We start from the raw sequence: 26,114 nt of genomic DNA on the forward strand, positions 1-26,114 counted from the left end.
GATATATTTATTGGACATGACTTGGATGTCTGTTACCCAGTCTCCTCAACCAATAAGAGTTTCAAAACTGTGGTCATTTGAATTTTTGCTATATCATGAAACAAAATTTTACATGTATGTTCTATAGAATAAATAGTAAATAAAGGATATATCATAACCAACAAGGCAAAGTCCCCATGCCAAAACCATCTACTTTTGTAGATCATTTTTGGATGAATGAAGCAAAATTTGTATTTGTACCATAAACCTAAGTTACTGCTTGTGTTTGTTTCACTGCCTTTGCACTCAAACCCAAACTTACTGTGTGCATTTGTCTCCTAGCCTTTGCAGTCCAAACTGCAAGTTACTGCTTGTGTTTGTTTCACTGTCTTTGCACTCAAACACAAACTTACTGTGTGCATTTGTCTCCTAGCCTTTGCAGTCCAAACTGCAAGTTACTGCTTGTGTTTGTTTCACTGTCTTTGCACTCAGACACGAACTTACTGTGTGCATTTGTCTCCTCGCCTTTGCAGTCCAAACCGCAAGTTACTGCTTGTGTTTGTTTCACTGTCTTTGCACTCAAACACAAACTTACTGTGTGCATTTGTCTCCTAGCCTTTGCAGTCCAAACTGCAAGTTACTGCTTGTGTTTGTTTCACTGTCTTTGCACTCAAACACAAACTTACTGTGTGCATTTGTCTCCTAGCCTTTGCAGTCCAAACTGCAAGTTACTGCTTGTGTTTGTTTCACTGTCTTTGCACTCAAACACAAACTTACTGTGTGCATTTGTCTCCTAGCCTTTGCAGTCCAAACTGCAAGTTACTGCTTGTGTTTGTTTCACTGTCTTTGCACTCAGACACAAACTTACTGTGTGCATTTGTCTCCTAGCCTTTGCAGTCCAAACCGCAAGTTACTGCTTGTGTTTGTTTCACTGTCTTTGCACTCAAACACAAACTTACTGTGTGCATTTGTCTCCTAGCCTTTGCAGTCCAAACTGCAAGTTACTGCTTGTGTTTGTTTCACCGTCTTTGCATTCAAACACAAACTTACTGTGTGCATTCGTCTCCTAGCCTTTACAGTCCAAACCCCAAGTTACTGCTTGTTTGTTTCACCGTCTTCACATTAAAAAACAAACTAACTGTGTGCATTTGTCTCCTAGTCTTTACAGCCCAAACCCCCAAGTTACTGCTTGTGTTTGTTTCACTGTCTTTGCACTCAAACCCAAACTTACTGTGTGTCCTTGTCTTTGAAATCAAACCTGAACTTACTGTGTGCATCTTTTCCCTGCCTTTGCAATCAAGCCCAAATTTATTGTGTGCATTTGTCTCCTTAGGAGGGGCCTTTGCAGTCCAAATACCAAGATTTGCTTGTATTTGTTTCCCTACTTTTGCAATTTAACCCACACTTACTGTGTGCATTTGTTTCCTTGCCTTTGCAAGTCTACATCCCAAGTTACTGCTTGTGTCTGTTTCCCTGTCTTTACACTCAAACCTGAACTTAATATGTATTTTTTGCTGTCTTCAAAACTATAAGTTTGTCACTTTCCACTTCAATATTTTATGTTTATCTGTCATAAAAAGAAAGGACAGGGAAATAAAAAATTGTATTACAAATAAAAAATACTATATTTATATATTTCTACATTTGTGACAAAATTACAACTATCTAAAGTTGCTTAAAGCTATTTAAATACACACAAACTTACAATTTAAATAACAAAATTTATTAACATTTTATTTATTAAAATAGTAATTAAAGTCATATTGTGATATTTATTCATTATTTTACAGATATTCCTTCTGATATTTTATTGTTAAATCATCAGAAAAAATATGTACAATTTTATGATTGTAATCTACACTTCTGAACAATACAACTATGCGTATTTATATTTTACGACTTCATTTGAGCTTATAATTCTAGTGATGTAATAAAAAATATACAAAAAGAATCAGCAGAGTTCTGAAAATAGGTTACATTTTTGACATAGATTAGATCTATTGTTAGCCATGGTACAATTTCTTTATTGCTGCAGCAATATTTGCTATATACAAATATAAAAAAGAGTACTTAACCTATGTGTATTTACATATTTTGATTCAAAATCATTCATTCTTAAAAGAAAAACTTAAATGTAAAGTAAAAAGCTTCAGCTATGATGTTGAGGTACTCGGTTTAGGTTTCTTTTTCTTCTCAGTGACTGGTACACCAAAGTTGTATTTCGTCTTGAGCCGTTCCCTTATCAACAGCCCCTTGATAAGCCGTTTCCAGTTGCCGTAGACCTTGGCTTCCAACTTTTCTTTGGATCGCTTGGCAGACTCATCCATTTCCTGGCCACCAACAAAATTCAAGTTAGAATATGCTTTTAGTCCAGGCAAGTTAGGGGTAAACATAGGAAAAATTGTAATAGAACATTTTTAAAGCAGTTTTATATCATAAACCATTACTGAAAAGCATATCCAAAATCAGACAAAATCGTTCTGGGATAGAAACAATCCCAAAAAACTATTTAAAAATGGCTGACTCAATATGTCGGATTTGGGATGAATTCAAGTTAATGTACACTTTTTATGGAAATATACTGCTTTATTTCGACTCAAATAAAGTTGAAGTTAATTGTTACCATTTGATAGATCAGCAGACTTACCTTGAAAACTACCAATTTACTTATTTACTTAGCAACCCTGAAAAGGATACAAACTTAATTACAAATATATATTGACATCCCCGGGAATTGAATCCCTGACCTCTCAGTTAGAGAGCCATAGCCCCTACGCTATGGTGAAGGTCGATTGTAGTGATGAGGGACTGGATGAAATGTAGATAGTGAAGCTGACAATACGGATTTGGATTCAGACTGTATCCCAAGTGGTCAATCCGCGATTCCTAGTGATGAGGAAAGTGATCGTACTGAAGATATTTAGGTCCTAGTGATGTAGAAATTCCAAGTGTAATTAATGATATAAACAGCAACGTGAATATTAGTGCTATTGGTGAAAATTAAAAGGCTGCAACTATATATGATGAGAGGTACATAAGTTTGGCAGTGCTTTATGTTTTGAACATGCAAAGGCTAGTATGAAAGAAGAGAAATTGGATAAGTGGCAACCATTTGAAGGTGAGAAAAAAGTATAGATGGCGACTCACTAACAATGATGAAATGAAAAAATTCGTTGGACTTTCATTGTGGATGGGTTTAGTTCATCTTCCATGAATATCCGACTATGTTTAGAGGGATTTCATACAATAATTGTCTTGTAAAACAAATCATGAGCTGAAATAGGTTCCAATTGTTACTAAGATAATGGCATTTTAACAATAACCTAAATATTCAACATCAAGGGTACGAACGAAAACCAATCCCCTTTTATTTCATTTTAACAGTTTTTACAGAAAAAAAGAATCCCTGGGGAAAACATTGTTACAGACTAGAGTATGATCCCCTTCAAAGGCAGGCTTAGTTTTAAGCAGTACCTAACTGCTAAAACAAACAAATACGATATAAAGGTTCTCAAAATTTGTGATGCCAATTGCAATACCTATAAGATGAAGGTGTGTTGTCACAATGTTCCAAAATAAGAATTTATAAAACAATCATTCAACCAGTCCTAATGTATGGAATTGAAACATGGACATTAACGAAGAAAAATGAGGGGCGGTTGATTGTTTTTGAGAATAAAGTTCTCCGAAAAATATTTGGACCAATATGTGATGAAGGGGTGTGGCGAATAAGAAAAAATAGAGAATTACGCAATGTATACCAAGATCCTGATATTGTGGCTTTGGTGAAGGCAAAGAGAATTAGCTGGCTAGGACATGTACATCGGAGACAGGAGGGCACAAGGTTAAAAGAGGTCTACCAGGCGGTACCGACAGGAAGGCGCCCTTTGGGTAGGCCAAAGATAAGATGGTGCGATCAAGTGGTCGAAGATGTGACCCGGTGTGGAGGGTCTGTGGATCTGGCGGAAGACAGGGTGGCGTGGAAGAGGCTCATAGATGAGGCAAAGAATCGACTGAGATTTGTTACGCCCCGGCAGTAGTAGTAGTAGTAGTATAAGATGAAGGTGTATATGGAAAAAGATAGATGTTCACGAGAAAACTTGTTTTTGGCGGCTTCTTCTCATGCAACAGAAAGACTGCCTTAGTAAGTCTTCTAGATTAATTTTGAGCAGTTCTCCTAAAACTTAGTTTCTTGGACTATTAGTAAATGTTAATGACAATATTACATATCTACCACTTTGCATGTTTCATTTCTAGCCTTTATTCATAGACAGTCAAAGAATTCTTTGTAAATCTCGACACAAACCATGCACATCATCTATTGAAGTCTTGTTCCTTCATTCTGCACATAAACATCAACCAACCACCTGGAGGTATGATGACCTAGATGGTCATGTAAGTGCATCCAGAGAAGGATTTTATCCTTGATCCTCTTTAGGGAAAATCAAGAGTAAGGCTCAAGATGAGGACTTAGGATGGATAAATAGAAAGTATTAATCCTACTAAAAGGCTAAATAAATATTATTTAGATCAATAATTATGGAGTAGAGGTGTGATCCTATTATACTAGGCTGTACAGTATAAAAATGTCAATTCAGCTAATTACATGCTTTTGAAATTTGTAAAACATATAAAGTAAGTTTACAAACAATAAGTTGCTTTCATTTGCTTTTTATGAATCATATTCAGCATATGATACATATTGAAAATATGTATTATAGGGTTCTATCACGTAATGTGTATGTTATAAGATTTTGTGAACCTCTCCATGAAGACTGAAAATAGGTTGTATCCAGGTACTCACCTTATCCCAAGCATTCAACAGAGTCTCTTTGAACTCCTCGCACACAATGAAGCCATCAAGGACTGGGTGACTGCCTCCTCCACTGAACTCCCAGCCCACGACAGCCGGTGCACAGTCGATGCCAAGCTTGCGTGCTACGCGAGCAAGTTGAGGCACTGGACACACAATTTTGTTATAAGTACAGAAAGAGCAATTATCCCATGCAGAGATTGCTACAAACTCCAAAGTTTATTTTAAAGAAAGTTTCATACAAGAGTATTGTCATCCATATTCCGCACAAGTTGCTCATGCAGGAACGATGATAAAGTCTTATTCGCACATATGAAAAATAGCAATTAGCTAAGGAGTGGTCCCTTGAGACACAATATTTCAGATCTCCTTAAGAAGAAACAAGGTTGGCGATTTAAACTAAATACGTTCTTTCTTTCATAAAAATATTGAGCCATTAAAATGCTTTCCTCTAATACTCTTAACAAATCTTTGGAGCAAAATATTATTATCAATCAACACAATTTAACGCCTTGGGCAGATTGAGAAAATCAATGTATTTTCCTTTTACGAACCAAAGCTTCTACAATCATATCACTGAGACTTACTACAACAGGGTATATTGTCATCCCTGGTCTAACATACCAAATATAGTTTTACAAAGATTTGATGACGTGCAATTATTACCTTGAAGGTGGACTGTGCCTGCAGGCAGCATGCAAGGCTTGTAGAGCTCTACATTGCCGTATTCATTTCTCGGAACCTTGCCGTCAACAGCTGGCGGTGGGATGTAATCCTCCACCTGCCAATGGCCGAACAGAGGTAGCGGCAAGTCGTTGATCACGGTCTGGCTCACCTACACATACACATTGTTATATACACTGAGTGCTTTACAAGTAATAATATATATTATAATAACGTGGTTATGGTGGGAAGGCTTGATTCAATGTGAATGTTGAGTTTATTTTGTCTAAGCTCTGATGTCTACCCAGCAGGGATCACTTCTGGCTGGTTTATACCTTCCAGTTGAACTTACCACTGGGCACAGCAAAAACCGATGAGTCACTTAAATCTGGGCAACCTTATGAATGTCCAGGAGTGGCACATCACTAACCGCCAATGTCGAGATTCTGAGATTCAAGGGCAAGGGTGGCTGATAGGTCTACTCTACTGCGGGAGATGACTGTTGGAGTTTGGTGGGGTTCGTTCCCTAAATATCAGAGGTTCTTGCTAGCCTCACCAAGGGTGTGCCACCCCCTGCCTACTTTGACTGGAGAGGCTGGTTCAGAGGTCAAAGAGGTCAAGGTCAAAGTTCCCCTTCTTCCGGGGGGAACATGACTGAGATTAGTGCCCTAATTCTTCCTCATGGATCTCGATTGGAGGCGGCCCCTACCTCCTATCGTTACCCATTCTGAATATCCTGTCACTCCAGAAGCAGAGATAAGGTTCTTATAGGACTAAGTGCAATATAAGCAAACAAAAAGAGAACTAAGAGAACAAAAAAATCTCTGTCGAAACGATGTAAAGAGTTTATTTTGAGTTCCTTTGTCACTGACTTTCTTTTGGATCTCTTCAAATAAACATGACTCCAGATTCCAGATGCAGAAAGGGGGAATGGAGATAAATTACATTTACATTAATTATAATATCTAATTAAAAATTATCTCCCCATCTACTGAGGTCTACATGAGTGCTCCTTGACAAGGTTCGATCTAAGTGAATTCCTAGAAATTTTGTAGAGTAAATTTTATCTAGTATTGTACATAGAACACCCAGCAGGGATCACTTCTGGCTGGTTTATACCTTCCAGTTGAACCCACCACTGGGCACAGCAAAAACCGATGAGTCACTTAAATCTGGGTAACCTTATGGATGTCCAGTAGCAGCACATCACTAACCGCAAATGTTGAGATTCTGGGGTTCATGGGCAATTCAATAGGTCTAGTCTACTGTGGAGGATGGCTGTTGGAGTTGGTGGGGTTTTGTTCCCTTACCTCAGAGGCTCTTGTTAACCTCAACAAGGGTGTGCCACCCCCTGCCTACTTTGACTGGAGAGGCTGGTTCACAGCTGGCCTCCCTTCTTCCGGGATGACTTTGAGATGTAGTGCCCTAATTCTTCCTCATGGATCTTGATAGGAGGCGGCCCCTACTCCCTAACCTTACCCATCCTGAATATCCTATCACTCCGGAAGCAGCGCAAAGGTCCTTACAGGACTAAGTGCAATTTAGAAGCTTCTTGTCCTAAGAGAAAAAAAAAAAAAAAAAAAAAAAAAAAAAAAAATTGAACATAGACACACAACATTAAAAAAGAATATGTTATGTAATAGCATGTAGTTAACTTGTTAACGTATTTCTCAACTATCTGTGATGTGATAGTTCTATTATTTATATTAACCTTTCCAGCGTTATTGACGCGGATCCGCGGAGGGTCACTACAAGCTCAAAACGTTATTGCCGTGGATCCGCGTTTTTGCATTCTTTATTTTCTTACTGCTATGTTAGTTGAATATTTTGCTGCTAGATGGTTCTAGTAGTCATGCGACATACAGACGGGTTGCCCTGCCTCGAATTCTGTTACAATGGGAGTGGCAGTTGCTTCTAATTAGCCAAACACTGTCTAGCGGGCGTGGCCCCGCGCCTTTCACAAAGTCATTGACGGGAGCTCCCGTCAAGGCATCTAGCCAGTTGTTAGTGAGAAGCGTCCGGTACACGCATATGTATTTCGGTTATCGCTAATTTTCTGTTGTGTCTTATTCTTTTTAAAGTAAATTATTCATATTAAATACAGCAGTTTTCCAGTATTTATTTAGTGTTTTTTTACCATTATTCGTGTGAATGGCGAATCCAGACGATTCGGAATTTGAAGATTTGGTAATTCTGAGCAATTACTTGGTCAACCCCAAACTTTTTAATATTTTACTACGGTCAAAAGGATGTTATCACAAAGCAAGAAACATAATTCAAGCCCTGCAAGTCTGTCCTACAGGTTGCCGAGCGATAAGAAGGTTCAAAGTCCACGCGATAACAGTGGCTTGCGGGAGACGCGCGGAATGTCAGTTGTGACAGCCCGCCACCAAATAAACACTCTTTGTCTACTTTTGTATTTTTCTAATTTTATTGGTTTGTAATATAGTATACGTTTATCTATAAAACTGTGTTTCATTCCCATACTTACTGAATAAATTATAAAAATATTAGTGACAACTACACTGCTATTCTACGAAATTCTCAAAAGTTAAAAATTATCCTAGGTAATCTAAAAAAGGCTAAAAAAATTTTATTTACCGTTAAATAACTCTATTTTGACATACAGAAACGAAAATAAATTTAACTTTACACATTGGAAATTTAAAAAAATTGTAACTTTATCAAAGATCAGGTCTAATTTTTCATGACGCTTAAAGGGTTAATACTAATGATATAGTTCAACTCTGATACCTTGTCCCACTTAGGTCTGGCCTTGACAATTTTGTACGGCTCCTCATTACGACGCACGAGCTTGGCCTCCTTTATCCAGGTTTCGCGTGTGTGCAGATCGACGACACAGCTACGCGAATACACTGGTTCACCACGTACAAATCCCATCGGTAACGCATCAGGTGGATAGATGGCCTCGAACTTGAGCAAGTGGCGGCGCAGGGCATATAAAGGGTGGTTTTTATACCTGTAATAATAAACTGGTTAGCAAGTTTTAATTGTTAGTTCAGTCTAAAAGCACTCTAAGTTGTTTTTGGGGCGTTAGAATAACTAAATACTCAGGGTTTTTCCGGACATTTGCCATCGTTCAGTGAATTTTTGTATCACTGAACGATGGAAAATGTCCAGAAAAATCCTGTTTCCTTCACAATCCTTCCATTGTCAAAAACAAACTTCAAACAAAGAATAAATACCCAGTGTGTATTATAATATAAATGCACTTTGAAATATGCTAATAATTACTCCCTTTGAAATGTTGTTCATGTTTTTTTTCTATTACATAGTGTGGATTAATATATAAAGTATAAAGCTTTTAACGAGTAATGTATAAAAATCTTTTGTTCCATTAAACTTAATTACAAAGTGAAAAACTATAAGTTAATTATTCTACCTTGGACTATTATAATACTTTTGAATTACGTTTTCTTCCATCAAAACATAGGATTTAGTTGCTTGTATGAGCTTCTAAAAAATTCCACGTTTATTGTGTTCAAAATACCAAATAATAATGAGTAATAATATAAAATTTCTTTTGGTAAATACTTGGTAATAACTTAAATTGTTGCTTGCTGATCTTAATTTCCTTATAATAATTCATTTTATATGATCAACCAATATCACGACATCGTAACTGATGTATATTTGCTTCCGCACTTAATTAGAATGTTATAAAGTCATAGTGTACTCACTCACTCACGGTTGTTGGTAGAGGTTTGTCATGAAGTTGCCTGTCGAGATCTTCATCCTCCTCCTTCTCTCTGAGTGAGGGACACGGCGCGTAAGGAGCAATAGTTTCCCGCCACCAGTTTTCATCCACCCGCTGGCGCCGTGTCACTGTCATCCACTGTGGTGCGTATCGGCGTGTCACATCTTTCAAAGCCCCCGCATCGTCCCATGCCACTATGTAGCGCACTGGCTGTGTCGCTCCTCTCTAGACAATTTTAACATTTTTACTGTGTGCAACTTGATATAAACAATAACAAATACAAGGCCTTTAAAGTAAAATTATAGAAGGTCAACCACCAACCTCAAATTACACCAACACCAGAAAAATCTATAGACTGTATACGTACCAACATCGACACGTACCAACATCGACACCTAACACATTCAAACATCCATTGTACTATTGGATTTATCAGATCACACTGTGTTTATCAATAAATAAGCCACCCTAACCAAAAGGAAGATAAAGTAGAAACATTAACTCCAACTGGCTCAAAATCAGGAAAGCATCCTTGAGACCGAAAATATCAATTAAGCTTATGACAACTTTCACAAAATCATGCAAAACGTACTTAAGTGCTGACACTTGCTCAGAGAAACAGAACAGAAGAAAACCATGCTTGAACATTGAATGTGACAGATTTAAGAATGTCTATATACTACCTCTAGAAAAAAGGAACTGTCTTATGGATGACCTGAAGATAAAGATGAAACCACAGTGAGGAAGAACTATGACCGAGAGCTTAAAGCCTTAAGGAAGAAACTTCAGACTTCACAGGCAGATCTAATTGTAAGTCTAAGGTACTATGCAAGATAATAAACACTGAATAAAAGGAAAAACCTAGGACTGAAACGAGTAAAAGCAAAAACAGATCAAGGAACACTACAAGATGCCAATGCAACACCCAACCACTAAATTTTTTTCTTTATTGGAGCAGCTGAAAAAACTTCAAAGGCCAATGATATCTGCATAGAAATAGAAACACATTATTGTCATCAGATCACAAGTAGTACTGAAAAAGTGAAAATCACAAAAACAAACCAGCTAACATTAGCCTACGAAAACTAGCAAACATTTCACATCTATTTCAAGCTTATAACGTGATCAGAGAATTAAAACCATACAAATTAATAATATATATTAAAACACAGAATGAACAATTTAATGAGATTTCACAGCCTTTATGTATGCAAAGTAAAATTATTTTTAAACTTAGCCTATCTAAAGCACTAAACAACAATCTGAAGACATTTTCAAAATTCAATGTTTTCAAGCATAAAAAAACTCATCTATAGCATAGAAATGATTAACAAGTAACCAACAAAAAACTTTTTTTAATAATTTGTCACCATACTTATTGATAAGATGTTTCAAATGATTACAAATCTTTAAACTTAAAACAAAATAACTGTTTAGGACCTGAAATAGTTCATTACAGCGTTACTTTTGTGTCTGGTATTGTAAGAGTGAATATTGTGTGCAAAAGTAAAGTTACAATTTTGAAATAAATAATTAATCAGATCATACACATAAATATTGATGATAGTTAGTATTTTCATATTCATAAAGAGATCTACAGAGGTCTAAGTATCTTGATTTTGAAATTATTCTTACTGCTCTTTTTTATTAAAAAATATCATGTATTCTTAACCCTGGAAGCATCTGTCAGAAATTGTAAAGTGTGCCCTGATTTTTTTAGGTTTTACAGAGTCTCTGTAAATTTCTTATAAAATCTTATTTATATTATATGTATAGTATTATATATCATTTTTCTTATTAAGAATCAGAGAATAAAGCTAACTAGTTTTGAAGTAAAAAATATATATTTATTTTTACAGCTTATATTGTATTTGGTATTTTATATATGGAAAAAAATTACACAAAAGTATCTGCATTATAATATAATATATTTCAGAAGTCCGAAACAGCCAAATTGTACGAAATTTAGTTGTGAACACAAAAATATATAGTGTTATAGAATTCAGAAATAAAAATGGAAATAATTTTTATGTTTACAGAGAAAAGAGCAAAATGGCAAATTTATACACATTTTGAGTTGCTAGGTAACAAAAACAAAATAAAATTGACTCCCATGTGAATTAATGTTTTTTTCTACCTTTTTATGATGTTAGCTGATGTAGAACAGTGTATAACTCAATTTTTTACTACAAAATCAACAAAATATAAAACAAGATACAACACTTCTACTTCAGACTCAAAAAAGTCAGTCATGCCAGATTCCATTTTAATGTCATGAATATCACTTGATATACAAGTGGTACACCCATACAAGGATAACCCATTCTGAATTATAGTAAATCATAGATGTATGATAAAACTTTGCTCAATTTGAATAAAAAACTTTCGATGAAGAACAAAATGATTTGTTTACGAACAACAATCACCGCTGCACAGAGGTTAAAAATAAAATGACATCTGGAAAACAGATTTTCAACAAGAAACAGGATAAAAAAAATCAGAGATCATTAAACATTAAAATCAACTCAAAGGCCTTAATTAATGTACAATTTAAAGGTCTCTGACTGGTAACAATGCTTTTAGCGGTAAAATAAAAATCGACTCTTTTAGGGCCGATCGCACTTTGGAAGTTACATGATCAACACCAAATGGGTCAGTCCACGGTTCCATGGCTTAAAGAGATTTCCCAGAAAATTTTGCTGTATCTAAAGACAGATTTAAAATAGGTTGTTTTCACAAAGCTGTGTGTCACACATGATCTTAAATGCATAAGCAATACCAATACTTTCAATAATTGAGGGAGAACCTGGCTGAAAGGATGTTCTATAGTTTTTAAAAAATCCTTGAGGATGTATATGCGAGGGTCGTATAATTAAAAACTCTTTATTTATTTATTTACATGATCTTCAAGATCAGTAATTGCGTGAATTTACATAATAATACATTTCGTATACAAAGACAAATAGCTACTGATTAACAAAATAAACCAAAGTGCTCAGCAACTGGGTTTCCAGATGTAATCAGATGAAGAGGTGATCAAAAAACTGCTGAACAATCATAACAAAATGCAATGAACATGCATTTCACTCCAGATTCCCGGAGTCAAAACTGTGACAGCATTATGTTTGCTGCACTAAGAGGAAGGTGAACTGGACTTTAACATTGAAAATGAATATTGAACATACTTTAAATGCATATTGTTTTACATAAATACATCTAAATTAATTTTAATTACATTAATTCAGCAATGAATAATTCTTATAATAATAAACAAGTTAAAATAATTTATAGATATTAAATATATTTCTTCTTCCAGTAAAAAATACAAGAATTGTTTTGTTTGAAAATGAAGAAAAAAGTGGAGACAGATTGAATATTAAAAAAAAAAAACTATAAAATAATAATTTACAAACAAACTATGGTAAACACACTCTTTATAAGCTACAAAACTACAAAAAAGACTCAAAAACTGTTTAAGGTAGTCAATAGTGTTGGTATGTGACACGAATCTCATACTCAATGCTAAAAATAAAACACTTTTTCTAGTTTGAAAATGATATGTTGGCCATTTTGAAACTTTCATGTCAAATTTACTACAAGGTATGAAGGAAAACATTTTAAATAGGTATATAAACAAGTTGTAAAAAGACAAAACTGTTAGGGACTCATTTGTTGTTGGACGATCAAATTACAAATAAAACAAATTTTTACTGATGAACTAAATGTGTATGAAAATGCCCTGAAAAGTTCTTTCCCCTACCCCTTTAAAAACTCTTTCCCAGAAATTACCAAATCTTAATTCACCTTTGTTAACTTTGTTTGATGTTATCTTTGTTTCTTTATCTATTTCATTTTAAATCAATTAGAAGGAACAGTGCTATGTATTGTATTTATCTAAATAACAGTTTTTGCGATCAAAGGTATTTGTTTATTTAAAATAGTCACAAAAATGTTTCAAAAATTATAGTTGGGAGAGATTTCTTTAAATCACAACATAATATAGTGCAAGTAGTAAAATAAAAGTTAAGTTGTGTAAATTAATTGGACATAAAATTTAATACAATATACTCACAAAAAGCTGTTGTATACAGTGGATTTTGCCTTTCCTTAAATCCACACTGATCCACTTTTCTTCTGCTTCTAAAAAGACTTCAGCCCAGAAATCGTTTCCAATTTTATTAGGACTATTATCTTCATCAGAAGACAAGACTCTACGGTCCACCGACTTCTTCTTTGAGCTATTAGCTTTAGATGGCTCAAAATCACAATCACTAGTATCCACAGCTTTGGTGCTTCTTCCTTTCTTTTGCACTTTACTCCGTACATCATTCATTTTTTTATTAGTTTTATTAATCTTCTGTTTTGTAATACTAGGGCTTTCCTCCTCATCTTCACTGCTACTAGAATTTAACTCCTGACGTATTACACTGAGAGATCTTTCCTCTTTTTTAAATACATTTTTATCTTTGGAAGCAATTTTTTTCTCATTAGAAGGACTTGCTTTTGAAGCCAAAGATTTATTCGTTTTTTCCGTTCTTTGAAAGTTTATTTGTATTTCTGCTGACCATGTTTGTCGATGCAGAAGCTTTTGATGAGTTACTTTTACTTATTAACTCTTTTAATGGTACTTCATCTGAAGAACTAAAATAAGGGGACTGAATTCCAGAAATCCCAGACTTTTCACTTTTGCTAAGTTTCTTTCCTGCTGTAACATTTCTCCTTGTCTTTAGATTTGACACTTCTGTCTTAGAAGACGATGCAACACAAGAGTTTTTCTCACTTGATTGATCTATTTGTTTGTTTCTTGCACCTATTGGATTTGAAGTTTTTTTCTTTTCTGATATGGGAGAATCTACACTTTTTCTGGGTTTACAATCACTATTTGACTTGTTTTCATTTGGCTTAACCTGGCACAAATCACTAGCAGGGGGTCTTAAAGGTACCGGACGCAATGATATCACAAGTCTAGCATTAATACCCAAAGATCTCAACATACATAAAAATATCAATACTAGGTCTCTTTGCGATAATACTACCCTTGAGTTTATTTGAGATTCCAAAGAATCCAACAAAGATGTACCTGAACTGTTCAGAAATGTACTGTTTTTATCGACAGTTAGTTTATTAACAAACCAACTCACTAGCTTTTCTAAATAGTTCAAATCTGCATGCTTTGGTGGGTAACAATGCTTGGATGGAATCAAGGATAAAGCTAAGCCCATTAAGTCATCATTGTTAATGGTACTGTTTAAAAACATTCCGTGTGCAATCCAGCATAATAAATGAACTTTGTGCATATAAACCTGATTTTCCTTTTTGATTAAATTTATTCTTCTCTTCATAGCTGCCTCTATATCAAATCCCCCACTTTTCTTTTTCTGCTTTAAATTTGGAAGTTTTATTGTAACTTCCACACCTTTTTCAGGAAAAGAATAATTTTCCTCAGTACTCAGTTCGTTTTTACTATCTTCCTCATCTGAATTCTCATAATCTCCTGAAGTGTTTATACTGGATCCCTCAGCTATTGCTAGCAGCTCTGATATACCCAATTCTTCTCCAATGGGCTTAATGTTACTTTTTGGTTGGGTCTTTGATTTTTTTAGTGGTGGTCTAGATTGTTTTTTACTTTTAGTGTTATTTAAAGTTGAGTTTTTCACGTTCGCCTTCTCTTCTTGTTCTTTTTTTGTTTTACTAATAAGCTCTTGAGATTGAATAATCTGTGAGAAGTCATAGTACTCATTAGGTCCATCTTCTTCTTTTTCATCATTAGTACTATCACTGGATTCTGTTGTATTCGAAATTACATTATTTTCCTTTAAAGTGGTGGTTTCTTTTTTTAAAGTTTCAAAATTCCCAATTTCATGAAGTGAAAGTGGAACTTTCATAAATTCATCTGAACTACTTTCATCACTATCTGATTCATATTTAATTTTACAGCCCCTTTTGGAGTTTTGCTGGAATACAGATTCATTACAATCATGTGTGTTTGCAAGAGAGCTTTCTCCCTTGTCTGGTACTTCATGTTCTTTTGTTTTTACTTCAGCAAACAATAATGCCTTTGCATCCTTTTCAAAATACTTACTAGAAGTTTTAGGACTTAATTTTATTTTTTTCTCTGCAGTATCTTTTGATTCATTTTCAGCAGGATTTGGAGAAGTTCGCTTTCTGCTATTTCTAGTTTTCACCATTTTACTTCTGAAACAAACAAATTTTAAAATATTATTTTAGTTTTCTTACATGTAGGAACTTAAACCAGCTAAACTGACTGATACTTTTCAGATTGTAATATGAAGGATTGAATCCTACACAAAATGCATATATTTCACTGATAGAATGAGATACTTCAGTAAAACCTCTAATCTGTAAACTGTACGCGAAGGAAGAAATGTAAAATATTAACTAGGAATATGCTCTGTGAATCACGTAATATGAAGAACAAAACGATCAATTTTAAAACAAAACTAAACGAAGAACAAAAGACTTCGTCACATGTTTAAAACTATATCATGACATTAAAATTACCTAAATATCACCATGTCTCCAGTACCACATTTCCCTATAGGTCCACTAGGCCCAGGCCTAGGGCGCAAAATTTTAGGGGGCGCATAAATTTTAAAGTACACAAAAGAAAAAAGTTGCGGCGGCGGGTGGTGTTGGTGCTCGGCGAGGCGGGTGGCCACGGTCAACTAGGTCCGGGGTTGAAATTGCCAACAACAATGAAAATAACGAGCCTGTTGACCCCAAAGAAATGTTCTGAGTCAACGTGTTTTTCGTAATTGTAGATAGATTATCTACAGAACCCGACAAAAGGGCAAACGCTTACACAGGCGTCGAGCACAAGTTTGGATTTTTGTTGAAGTTGGAGACATTGGAAGACAACGTTATCAAATCAAAATGCAAAGAGCTAGTTGAACTCTACAAAGATGATTTGGAAGAATGCTTCTTAGATGAGTGTGTCCAATTTAAGTTCTATTTAAAAAGTGAAAACTCAGAGAGGGAAAGGGAAAACGAAAATAAGACGAAACCATCCTTCAAGACTCTTCTCCAATTAATTTATGGCAAGAGCTTGCAGCACATATTTCCAAACTTGTTTTAAGAACAGTTTTAAGTACAGCTGTCACCAACTGCAGCGGTGAACGCTCGTTTTCTGTCTTAAAACGAGTGAAAACCCATTTACGAAACTCTCTAAGCCAGTGCAAATTAAATGCACTTTCTGTTATGGCGATAGAATCCGACCTCACTGAAAGCCTGGACGTAGAAGAATTAACACGTACTTTTGTTGAGTCAGAGCAAAGAAGAAAATTGTAATGACTTAATGATTTTGAGCCTTTGGCTAATTGGCTTTCTTTTGGGCATTTGGATGTTTGCCCAAAACACCAAACTTTCTTCTCTTGTACAAAGTATTTATATCGAAGCTGCAAAATTAATTTTTTCATCAAATATAATATGTTTCGAATTATCTTATGTGTACTCATGTTATTATTTCTAGCTGTATTTTACGTTTTTTTTTTTCATTTTTTTGATTGAAATCAAATAAAAGACTTTAAAAACTCATATGTTTTAACTTATTTTTACACCATACAAATGACCACTGTTATTATAACAATAGCTAGAATATTATGTTGCAACTGGTTCATTGCTTTTATTTATTCAAAACACTCCTATATTTACTATTGTAATTATCTTTCATCAAAATTACGTAATTAAGAAAATTACTGGTTTTCTACGTCAGTGTAATCAGAGTCCACTGGGGGGGGGGGGGGGGCGCTCTTTGGTCTGTAGGCCTAGGGGCGCCGAATTTGTAAATGCGGCCCTGCATGTCTCTCACAAGATTAAGACTCTTGGACTTGTGTTGGACAGACCTTACTTTGTCTGACTATGTTACTTGCAAAATTCAGAGAGCTCTAGGTAGGCTGAGAGATTTAAGCTTGTGCAGATTTAGAGATCTACTTCCGGAATCCGCAAGACTGCATATCATGCACTGGTGTTTAAATACTGCTATCCTGCACACGGTAAGAGCATATCTGTGGGAGACAAAGAAAGAATCCAAAACATGCAAAACACCGCTGTCAGATTTGTCTACGGCTTAAGACATTATGATCATGTGTCTTCCTATAGGGATTCTGCCAACCTGTTTCCGACGGAAGCAATGTGCAGGATAACGACGTTATGTTTGATCCACAAGGTCCTTGCTCCTGGGGAACCACGGTATCTAGACAAGAGCCTTCAGTACCGAGGAGAGGTTGCTGAACATAGCACCTGCCAAGACGGAAAACTCCAGTTTCTAAAGTGAGGCTTAAAGTCAGAAGAAGAAGTTTCTCTTACTTCAGTCCAAAACTATACAAAGATCTCTCCGAAAGCATGTTAAACTGTTCTTTTAAAGAGTATTCTTCATAATAGATAACAATATAAAATAATATCTGAAAGAAAAAGTATTTAATGTATGTATTAACAATGCATTAGACATACTTGTTTGTAACAATGGGCTGTGATTAATTTAAAGGGTTTTGTTCATTTTAGCTGTAGAATTTTAATGTTATTGTAGGCTGTAGTAAAATAAGTGGCCACAACCACAATCAAATCATGATTATCGAATCATCAATATTCATGAGTATCGAATCATCAATATTCATGAGTATCGAATCCTCGATATTCAGGACTATCTATAAATATTGAAAACAAAATGTCTAACCAATTTACGTAATACAGTAGGTATTTAAAATAACAATATAGTTCTGCTGGTTTTGTATCTTAAAAATTAATATATTAATGATAAATAAAAAATTATCTACCCCATCTATATTTATAAAATGTTACAAACAAAACACTGTAACAATTAATTACTTACTTTTTACTATTTTCAAGGTTAAACGACTCCTTGTGACGCAAAGAATACACATACATCTTCATTGTAGTTGCCGCCCATTAATTAAATACCAAGTACATGATTTTACTTTAAATTAATTTGACGCAATAATGTTGAACTGAATTATGTTTTAGGCTTTTAAAATTGTATTGTAGTGAAGCTATACTTTTATATGTATTTGTTTCAGATTATATAAAATAACTAACTTTATTTAAACTATGTTTGAGCAGCGTAGTACTTATGATCACATTGGCTAATCTGAAATGGTTTATATGAAGGTACTGAGCCGTCAAAACTACATTAATTAATTAAGAAGTCATAGTTCTTTGATTTCAATTAAAATATGCAAGATTTTCAATTTATTCATAATACCAGATTTAGAATTTTAATAGTTTTTTCAAGAGTGTTTTTTGCAACGTCGTGCTTGTTCTGACATGTCTTGCAGCGAAACACTATATGATTTCCACTTTTAATTCTAGTTTTCATCTCCTCACTACAAATTGGACACGTCAGACTTAAAGGAGCAAGGTTATTATCTTGTAAACATTTAAAATATTGTTCAATGTTTAAAAGTACATTTTGAGACAATAATTGCACGTTCATCGCTATTGTTCTTGCTGATGTCACTAGCCTACTCAGTAGGTAAATAAAATAAAACAAATGGCAATGCCTAACTATGAATATCTATAGGTCAAATGTTGTATTTGATATTTCTAGTTGATAATCATGACTCAATTGTGGTGGTGGCCACTTATTATACTGCATCTTTATTGTCCAGCAAAGGTAGTATTTATCACTTTTATTATTTAGTGTAGTCAGATATTGAGTATTCTTGTAGTATTATGACCAAAGCTGATCTGAAAAAATTTGTACTGAGAATACACTTGGAAAATAAAGACATTTTATTATTATGAATATCAATGATTTGATTTTCGTGGTGGCTTATTATAGTGCAGCCTTCATTTTTAAAGTCGTAATGATATTTGTTATCATTATTAAGACAGCTTAATATTAAGAAGTCCACAGATATCGGAGAGGTGCAGCCTATCGGGAGGTCTCTGTCCCCGCACTTGAGCAGGAATTTCTTCTGCCTACGCTGGAATGCAGAAGGAGAATGTTTGATATTATTTTCCTGCACAAGCTTATCAACGGGGCGATCGATTCACCAGAGCTTCTGAGTAGGATATCCCTCTTGGTGCCTGCTGGAACCAGATCCAGGAATATGTTTTCAACCTGCCACCACTCAAATAATTACAGCTACCACGGTCCTATTGCTCGACTTCATAGGCGTGGAAACAGCATTCCTTCCGATGGTGATATATTTTATGACAGCATCGCACACCTTAAAAAGAGACTGCAACAGTAATGAGTGATAGAGTTTTTTTCCCCTTAATATCAGTTGGAGATGATGTTTGTGATTTTTCACTATTGTAACATTATTTCACAAATCTTAATACTTATTTATTATTCCACTGCATAATCACTACTTTCTGTAATTTAATTAGTTGTTATTTATTTTGTTGATGTTATATTTAAGTTGCATGAAAATGTTGTGAAATTATTGTATATTGGTGGATGCCGTTGAAATAATAATAAATAAATAAATAAATATAATAATATAATAGAAATCTTATTGATATTCCATATAAATGGCTCACTAATTTTCAGATGAAGTTTGGACCATGAAGACATCAAAATAAAAAAAAAACTGACAACTTTCTCATTGGCAAACCCATTCAACAATCAAAATAAGTATCTTCCCTTATCTCAGAGTGATTTAAACAGTTACTTCTAATGCATAGAGTGACTGCTTTGTACTAGGCCTGGGTAGGGTACGATAAACGGACCCGGTTTTTATATCGAAATTGGCAAACGATATTACTTAATCATAACCATCAATATAATCAATCGATACTGATTAACTATTTTTAACAATTAATTAAATAAATAATCTATATCAACAGCTGTAAACACTTTCAAATAATACTCTTAATGTAATATTTCAATTTTATATAAGTAACATTTGATTATTAAAAATGACAGTCAATTTTAGAAAACTACACGACATTGCTTTGGAAGATGATAAGACATGTTTTTCATGACTTCAAAATGTTGAACTCGTGCAAAAAAACCCATTATGTGAAATTTGTGGGAAAGAAACAACTGTAACTGTGAGAGGAGCAAATATTGGTCATTTTCAGTTTTCATAATTTTGGTTATAATAATTTGTTTGATCACTGTAAATATTATATTCATATTTTAATTTAAAACATATGATTGTTATTGAGAACTATAGATACTTTATATCGATTGATAGTCTAGGGTTTGAGATGCGAATATTAGGTATCGATGATTACATTCTTCGATATAAAAACCGGGTCCGCTTATCGTACCCTACCCCTAGGCCTAAGTATTTATTTACCTTTCATGGTTTGTACAAAGCCTTCAGTTTTTAGTTATAGCCATGTTTTTCTTAGGCTTTACTGGCTAAACCTATATCATGTACATCCTACCTGTTAAAAGATTAATTCAGTTTTTTATTGTTTAAAAGGGTTTATATATATATTAAAGTAGACTAAATATGAAGTATGTATGCAAAGTTTCACGAAAATTGGGTAGACTTTAATAAGCTGCCTACACTCTTTATTCGGTTGTTCTAATCAAATGGTTTGATTTTTATTCTTCTTATTAGTTAGTCATTTGTCATGTAAACATTAACGGCAAGAAGAAAATATTTTGTTGAGAATTTCAAAATGACGATATGAGGAAATTATGTTATAAATTTCTAGATACACATGTGGGTTTGGTTACTGCCTTCACAAAAGCGGTTTCTCACTTCTATCCGTGCCATCTACAAGTAGCTCCAGACCATACTTGGATTTGTTATTTTGTAATGTTATTATTAGATTTATATTATTAAAAAATTGTAATGTAATATTCTTGTTGTTAGTGTATTATAATTCTTGATTCCTACAATTAATATATAATATTGAATTTGGATATTTATATATGTAAATACAATCTAGCCTAGTTCTAAAAAAGGTTCAGCCTAAAGATTAAGGCTATTGTGTAATCTACTATGAGTGTTAATGCCAAACAACACGAAATCCGTCTTGTACACACACATATGGGTACATGTTAGACTATGTGTTTTCTTTGCAATTGTCTGATTATAAAATTTAATGGTCATGTAAGTTAAAATCGATATTGGAATTCTAGCAGAGTAAATTCTTAAAAGAATTCTATTTGCATTTGTATCTGCCATCTTCCAGTTATAAAATTAACGTAATTTTTATAAAGTTAAAGTTATTATATTTTGCTGTCAGAATCATCAGTACTACTTACATGTCCTTTGTTGTTGATAAACTGAGAATTTATTTTTTACTTTATTCTTTACTTTTCTCCATACACTATATTGTTCAGTATTTGTTTTATATGAAACATTAATTTTCTGTGTCCAATAAATGTGGTCAATAATAATGTTCGTGATGAAAACTTTTCACCAATTAATTCAAAAGCCCTAGCATTATGAATTTTGACATTTAAACTTGAGGTGCCTTGATCAAGTTCATTCCATCGTTCCGCTTCACTCAGCTCAGCTATTCCTTAGTTAGACTGCATAAAGCGGCCTATAATAATAGATTGTCAGTCAAATATTTGGATTGCACAATATTTTGACGCTGCCCACAGACGTTCAATAACATTGTGCAAAAATTTGGTTTGTACAATAACTTTAATCGTTTGCAGGTGATATTGAAGGTTGTGCAATATTTTTGCGACCACAAGCACAGACGGCTGGTATATTGTAAAACCTCCTGAAAAAGCTGTGCAGACTTTTCATACTGCTCATTCGCGCTAGAGAGTTTCGTGAATGCTTAGATGTTGTGAAGTCATGTTGAGTGATACTGAACTGTGCTGTGTTTTAATTGCTGTAGGAAAAAGCTGAAAAACAAAGAAAAGGAAAGGAAGGAAATGGGCGAAACAATGGTTTATCGATCGGGAGAAGTATACGCACGAAAAGCTAATCAATGAACTAAGAATCATGGAACCTAATGATTTTCGCAACTTTGTAAGGACGAATGGAAAATTATTCGATGAGCTCCTTGCTGTGGTCACTCATTAAATAAAAATGGATACTGCAATGCTAGATGCTATTCCGTAGCTCTAAGGTATCTCGCGACAAGATTTCTACGATCAATGGAATATTCTAAATTGTCTGCGTGCCCTTGTTTTGGATACTTTAATTCAACTATAACAATTTTTCAGCATTGTGATGATGGCAGTTGCTTTAACTGGAGAATCTGGTTCAGAACTGCATTTCCCTTCTTCCAAGGGTAAATGACTTGAGATTAGTCATATTAGTGCCCTACATTTTACCTCGTGAATCTCCACAGGAGGCGGCCTCTACCCCCAACCTTGCCCATCCAGAATATCCTGTCAATTCGGAAGCAGCGCAAAGGTCGTCATAGATGCAATTTTCTATGCTTCTTTTCCTAAGAGAACAGACAACTAACTATTATAAATCTTAAGAAACACATTAAATAAAAATTATAATTTTAATATATATATAAAACTAAAGTTGTTATTATAACTAATTATTGCTAATAAGTCCTAACTTTAATTTTCATACATCACACATTCATTCCACTCCCATTGTCACGCCCACAGCATCTCAGACCGAACCTGCCTAGGTTAACCGCTTAAGATACATATCTTTCAGTTTCGCCACAAACCGGGAACGGCTATTGATGTAAGTTATTGTTTGAGGAAAAATATTCCACATCCTACAAGCCATTACATGGAATGACTTATCAAACACTGCAGTCCTGTGCTGAGGAATTCTCAAAATATACGAGCCAGAGCAAATGCTTTTTGTCCTGTCTGTGGTCGATAGCAAGTCTAATGTCAACCGTCATCTTTAAAAGTGCAGTTTTCGTATTGTGGTTAGTGCGAAAACCAGACTGATAGTCACTAAATATGTTGTGTAAGACAGATATTCAGTGAGTTGGCAGTGCACAATTCTCTCTAGGCCAGGAAGAATATTTATCGACCTATAATCTGAACATGATGCTGATGCTGAAATCTTATTAAGAAGACGGACAAAAGCAGACTTCCTTTCGGATAAACGCCACTCCTAAGAGAAGCGTTGAAAATAGAAGTAACTATTGGAAGGACAGCAAATAGGATATTCTTTATAAGACGTATGGGGATTCAATCGGTATTGGGATACTCAACAGCATTACTGCGAATACGGCGTATAGCTTTAAACACGTCACCTGTATCACAGGTATAACCACAACTACGATGAGATAGATTTTTTAAGATGTTTTAAGTAGTCTTCCACTTTGTCTCGACTGACACTTTGACTACAAGGTGTATAAATTGGTTTAAATCTTTAGAAGTATCAGAACTAGCTTTGAAATACGTTGTTTTCCTTTTTCAAGGCTTTTAACCTTCCGCCATAAAATTATCGCTTGACAACTGTTTCCTATTTTCAAAAAGACCTCGAGTATATCTCAGGCTGGAACGCGCAGAAGTTGTTTACTCCTGTTTCGAAGTAAACAGTATTGATCAATAAGTATCTGGTCTTTAGAGCGCCTCCCTCTTCGATATAAGCTATCATGATGGGCCATAAGGCTAAGAATGCCCTTTTTCATTCATGGAACTGGGTGCACCGTATTTATTCACTTTATCACACAAGGAGCATGTTTATCTTAAACAGATACAATTTGTTTATTAAAACCATCCACCATATCATGAACAAATTCGAGATTATCTCTTTTATGCTATGAGATCAATAAAATATCGGACATAAGTGCAGCCTCATTCATAATTTTAAAGTCTCTATACTTGATAAACCTAGCTTTAATCTTAGTTATATTTACTGAATAAACACAGTAAACGAGGACATGCTTTGATATAGCAGGGACTCGAAGTTGCACATGAAGGACGATATCTTGTGGTTCCGAAATCACCATGAGGTCAGGAAATGTGACAGACTCTGCAGTGTTATGAGTTGGCTCTAGTGGCAGTATTGTCAGATTACACGTGTCAAACATGGAAGTCAGCTGTATGTAGTTATAGTCTTGATTGTTTTCCATCAAATCAGTGTTTAAATTTCCCATGACCAATATACGACTATATCTATGCATGTGGTGCAAGAAAGTATTTCCAAAATCTGTCATATGTCCAATTCTGGGTGGGTGATTACATACTCACAGTAAAAGTACATCTAACCCAGACGAGCCAATTTAAAAAAAATATATAAATTGAGGTACAGCCGAGGACTCAGAAGGCGAAAAAAGAAGTGGTTTACAATGCAAGCCCTCCCTAATATACACTGCAACACCACCGCCATTTTTTCCTGTTCTATCGTTCCGCTGCAAAACAACTAGGAATAGACACCTCGCTTCACTGAATACTCGGCTTAAGCTAGGATTCTGAAATTCCAATTAGATCAAACTGTTGAAGGCCAAAAAATTTATCTAAGCTCATCGACATACCCTCTCAGCGACTGAGTATTGATATGAGCGTGTTTCAAATGTCTAGGATAGGGAGATAAAGAAAGAGAGAGGACATCAGCTGTGGATGGGGGCGACGAGGAGTTGGTGAAGGCGGAGCGGCGACAAGTGTGGCGTGGATTGTTTGGACTCACTATCCCGAGTCCTCAATCAACGGCGCCGCAGCATGCCCGGTCCGGTCCGCGGCCGCAACACTGACCGATTCATACACACGCGTACATACATTAAGTACTCTTATTTTAAGCAATAGGCCTAATACCTTAACTAACCACATGCCATGACGATTTCGGCTCCTTATAAGTAAAACTGTATAAATATAATGTTAAAAGTATCAAACTTAAAATAGCTTGCAATAATAAAATTAAAAATATAAATGTATGAACATTGTATTACATTATTTGATTTGGGGAATACATTTTAAATGTTTGTGTACTTATACAACTGTATCAATTTTTGTTTAAATTTAATGCTTTTACATACATTCTGTATTTCATAAAAAACATGAGAAGAAAATAGATAGCCTATATAAACTGTAGTAGTATAAAATTAGATAGAAAATGTAATTTGACGATATACACTAAGATGTTTTATATATGGATTGCAATAAATAAATGAAAGTAAATTATATTAGTGAATCAGTTTTACATAATATAACCAGAAACAAAACAAAAACATTATTTAATTCTAGTCTGTACGGGGCAGAAGTTAAAAATTAATAATCGGAGGACCAATTATGAAAATAAAAATAAAACAATGTGCAGAATGGCGGGAAAGTGGGCAGGTAACAAGAGGTGAGAGGAGAATACAACACAAGTGATGGAGTTTTAACAGTACCTTGGAAAACTCGCTGTGTGTAGAGATCCACAGGGGGAAGCAGCAACGACAGGAGTGCTTAGGCGCGACGTAATTGGCGCGTAGCGAACGGGCGTCACCGCTGGCGGCCGCGGTAGAACGACGAATAATCCGCACTGGACACTGTCTTCTCCACTAATACCCTGAAATTACCTCCAAAGGAGTGTGGGAGGAGGAGGATGGTAATGCACATTAAAGAAAAAACACTTGAAAACAAAGTCAATACGAAAGGGTCGAGCACAAAGAGTGACCCACGAACTGTAGAGCTACATGGTCTCCGGCCGATGATTCCACTCAGAATGCCGGGAAGCGGCTCGCTCCAGGGGACGCTATCGCCCTGGTTGGTTAGAGGGGTATCTGCTATTCGCCGAACGGGCAGCAGTCGCAAAGCGGAAGAGCGCCCAGAATACTTCAAGGACAGGACCCTTTAAGATATCAGGGGGTGTGGCGCTGATTGGAACAGCGGACGACTGATTTGGGACCACGCTCCCTCTCTCTCTTATACCTAAATGCGTCTGGGCTAGATTATGCTTATCTATATTAAATTAAATATTGAACACTAGTCTATGACTAAAAGTAAGCGAGAATTCATCAGATTTAGGACACTGTTAATGTGCAGTCTTGTGTTTACGCGGAGGGAGAACGTATGTATAACATTGGGCCTCAAATAAGATGACTTTATACAGGTTTTAATTTCATTAG

The 26,114-nt window shown here is 35.0% G+C and overlaps 2 protein-coding genes across 2 annotated transcripts; both read right to left on the minus strand.

Annotated features, from left to right (window-relative positions):
* Positions 1 to 1,585: 1,585 nt before the first annotated feature.
* On the minus strand, positions 1,586 to 13,678 carry LOC124358008 (DNA repair protein complementing XP-C cells homolog). The gene is made up of 6 exons (XM_046810223.1): positions 13,246 to 13,678; positions 9,157 to 9,398; positions 8,210 to 8,435; positions 5,459 to 5,627; positions 4,784 to 4,938; positions 1,586 to 2,309 (listed from the first exon to the last, which is right to left on the minus strand). Exons 1-6 carry the CDS (start codon positions 13,504 to 13,506, stop codon positions 2,133 to 2,135), a joined length of 1,230 nt encoding a protein of 409 aa, XP_046666179.1. The 5' UTR covers positions 13,507 to 13,678; the 3' UTR covers positions 1,586 to 2,132.
* On the minus strand, positions 13,678 to 21,772 carry LOC124358007 (DNA repair protein complementing XP-C cells homolog). The gene is made up of 2 exons (XM_046810222.1): positions 21,385 to 21,772; positions 13,678 to 15,368 (listed from the first exon to the last, which is right to left on the minus strand). The coding sequence occupies exon 2, from the start codon at positions 15,359 to 15,361 to the stop codon at positions 13,691 to 13,693; it is 1,671 nt and encodes a 556-aa protein (XP_046666178.1). The 5' UTR covers positions 15,362 to 15,368; positions 21,385 to 21,772; the 3' UTR covers positions 13,678 to 13,690.
* Between the last annotated feature and the right edge of the window lie 4,342 nt (positions 21,773 to 26,114).

The sequence above is a fragment of the Homalodisca vitripennis genome, chromosome 3, assembly GCF_021130785.1.
Source record: "Homalodisca vitripennis isolate AUS2020 chromosome 3, UT_GWSS_2.1, whole genome shotgun sequence".
Taxonomy (NCBI): Eukaryota; Metazoa; Arthropoda; class Insecta; order Hemiptera; family Cicadellidae; genus Homalodisca; species Homalodisca vitripennis.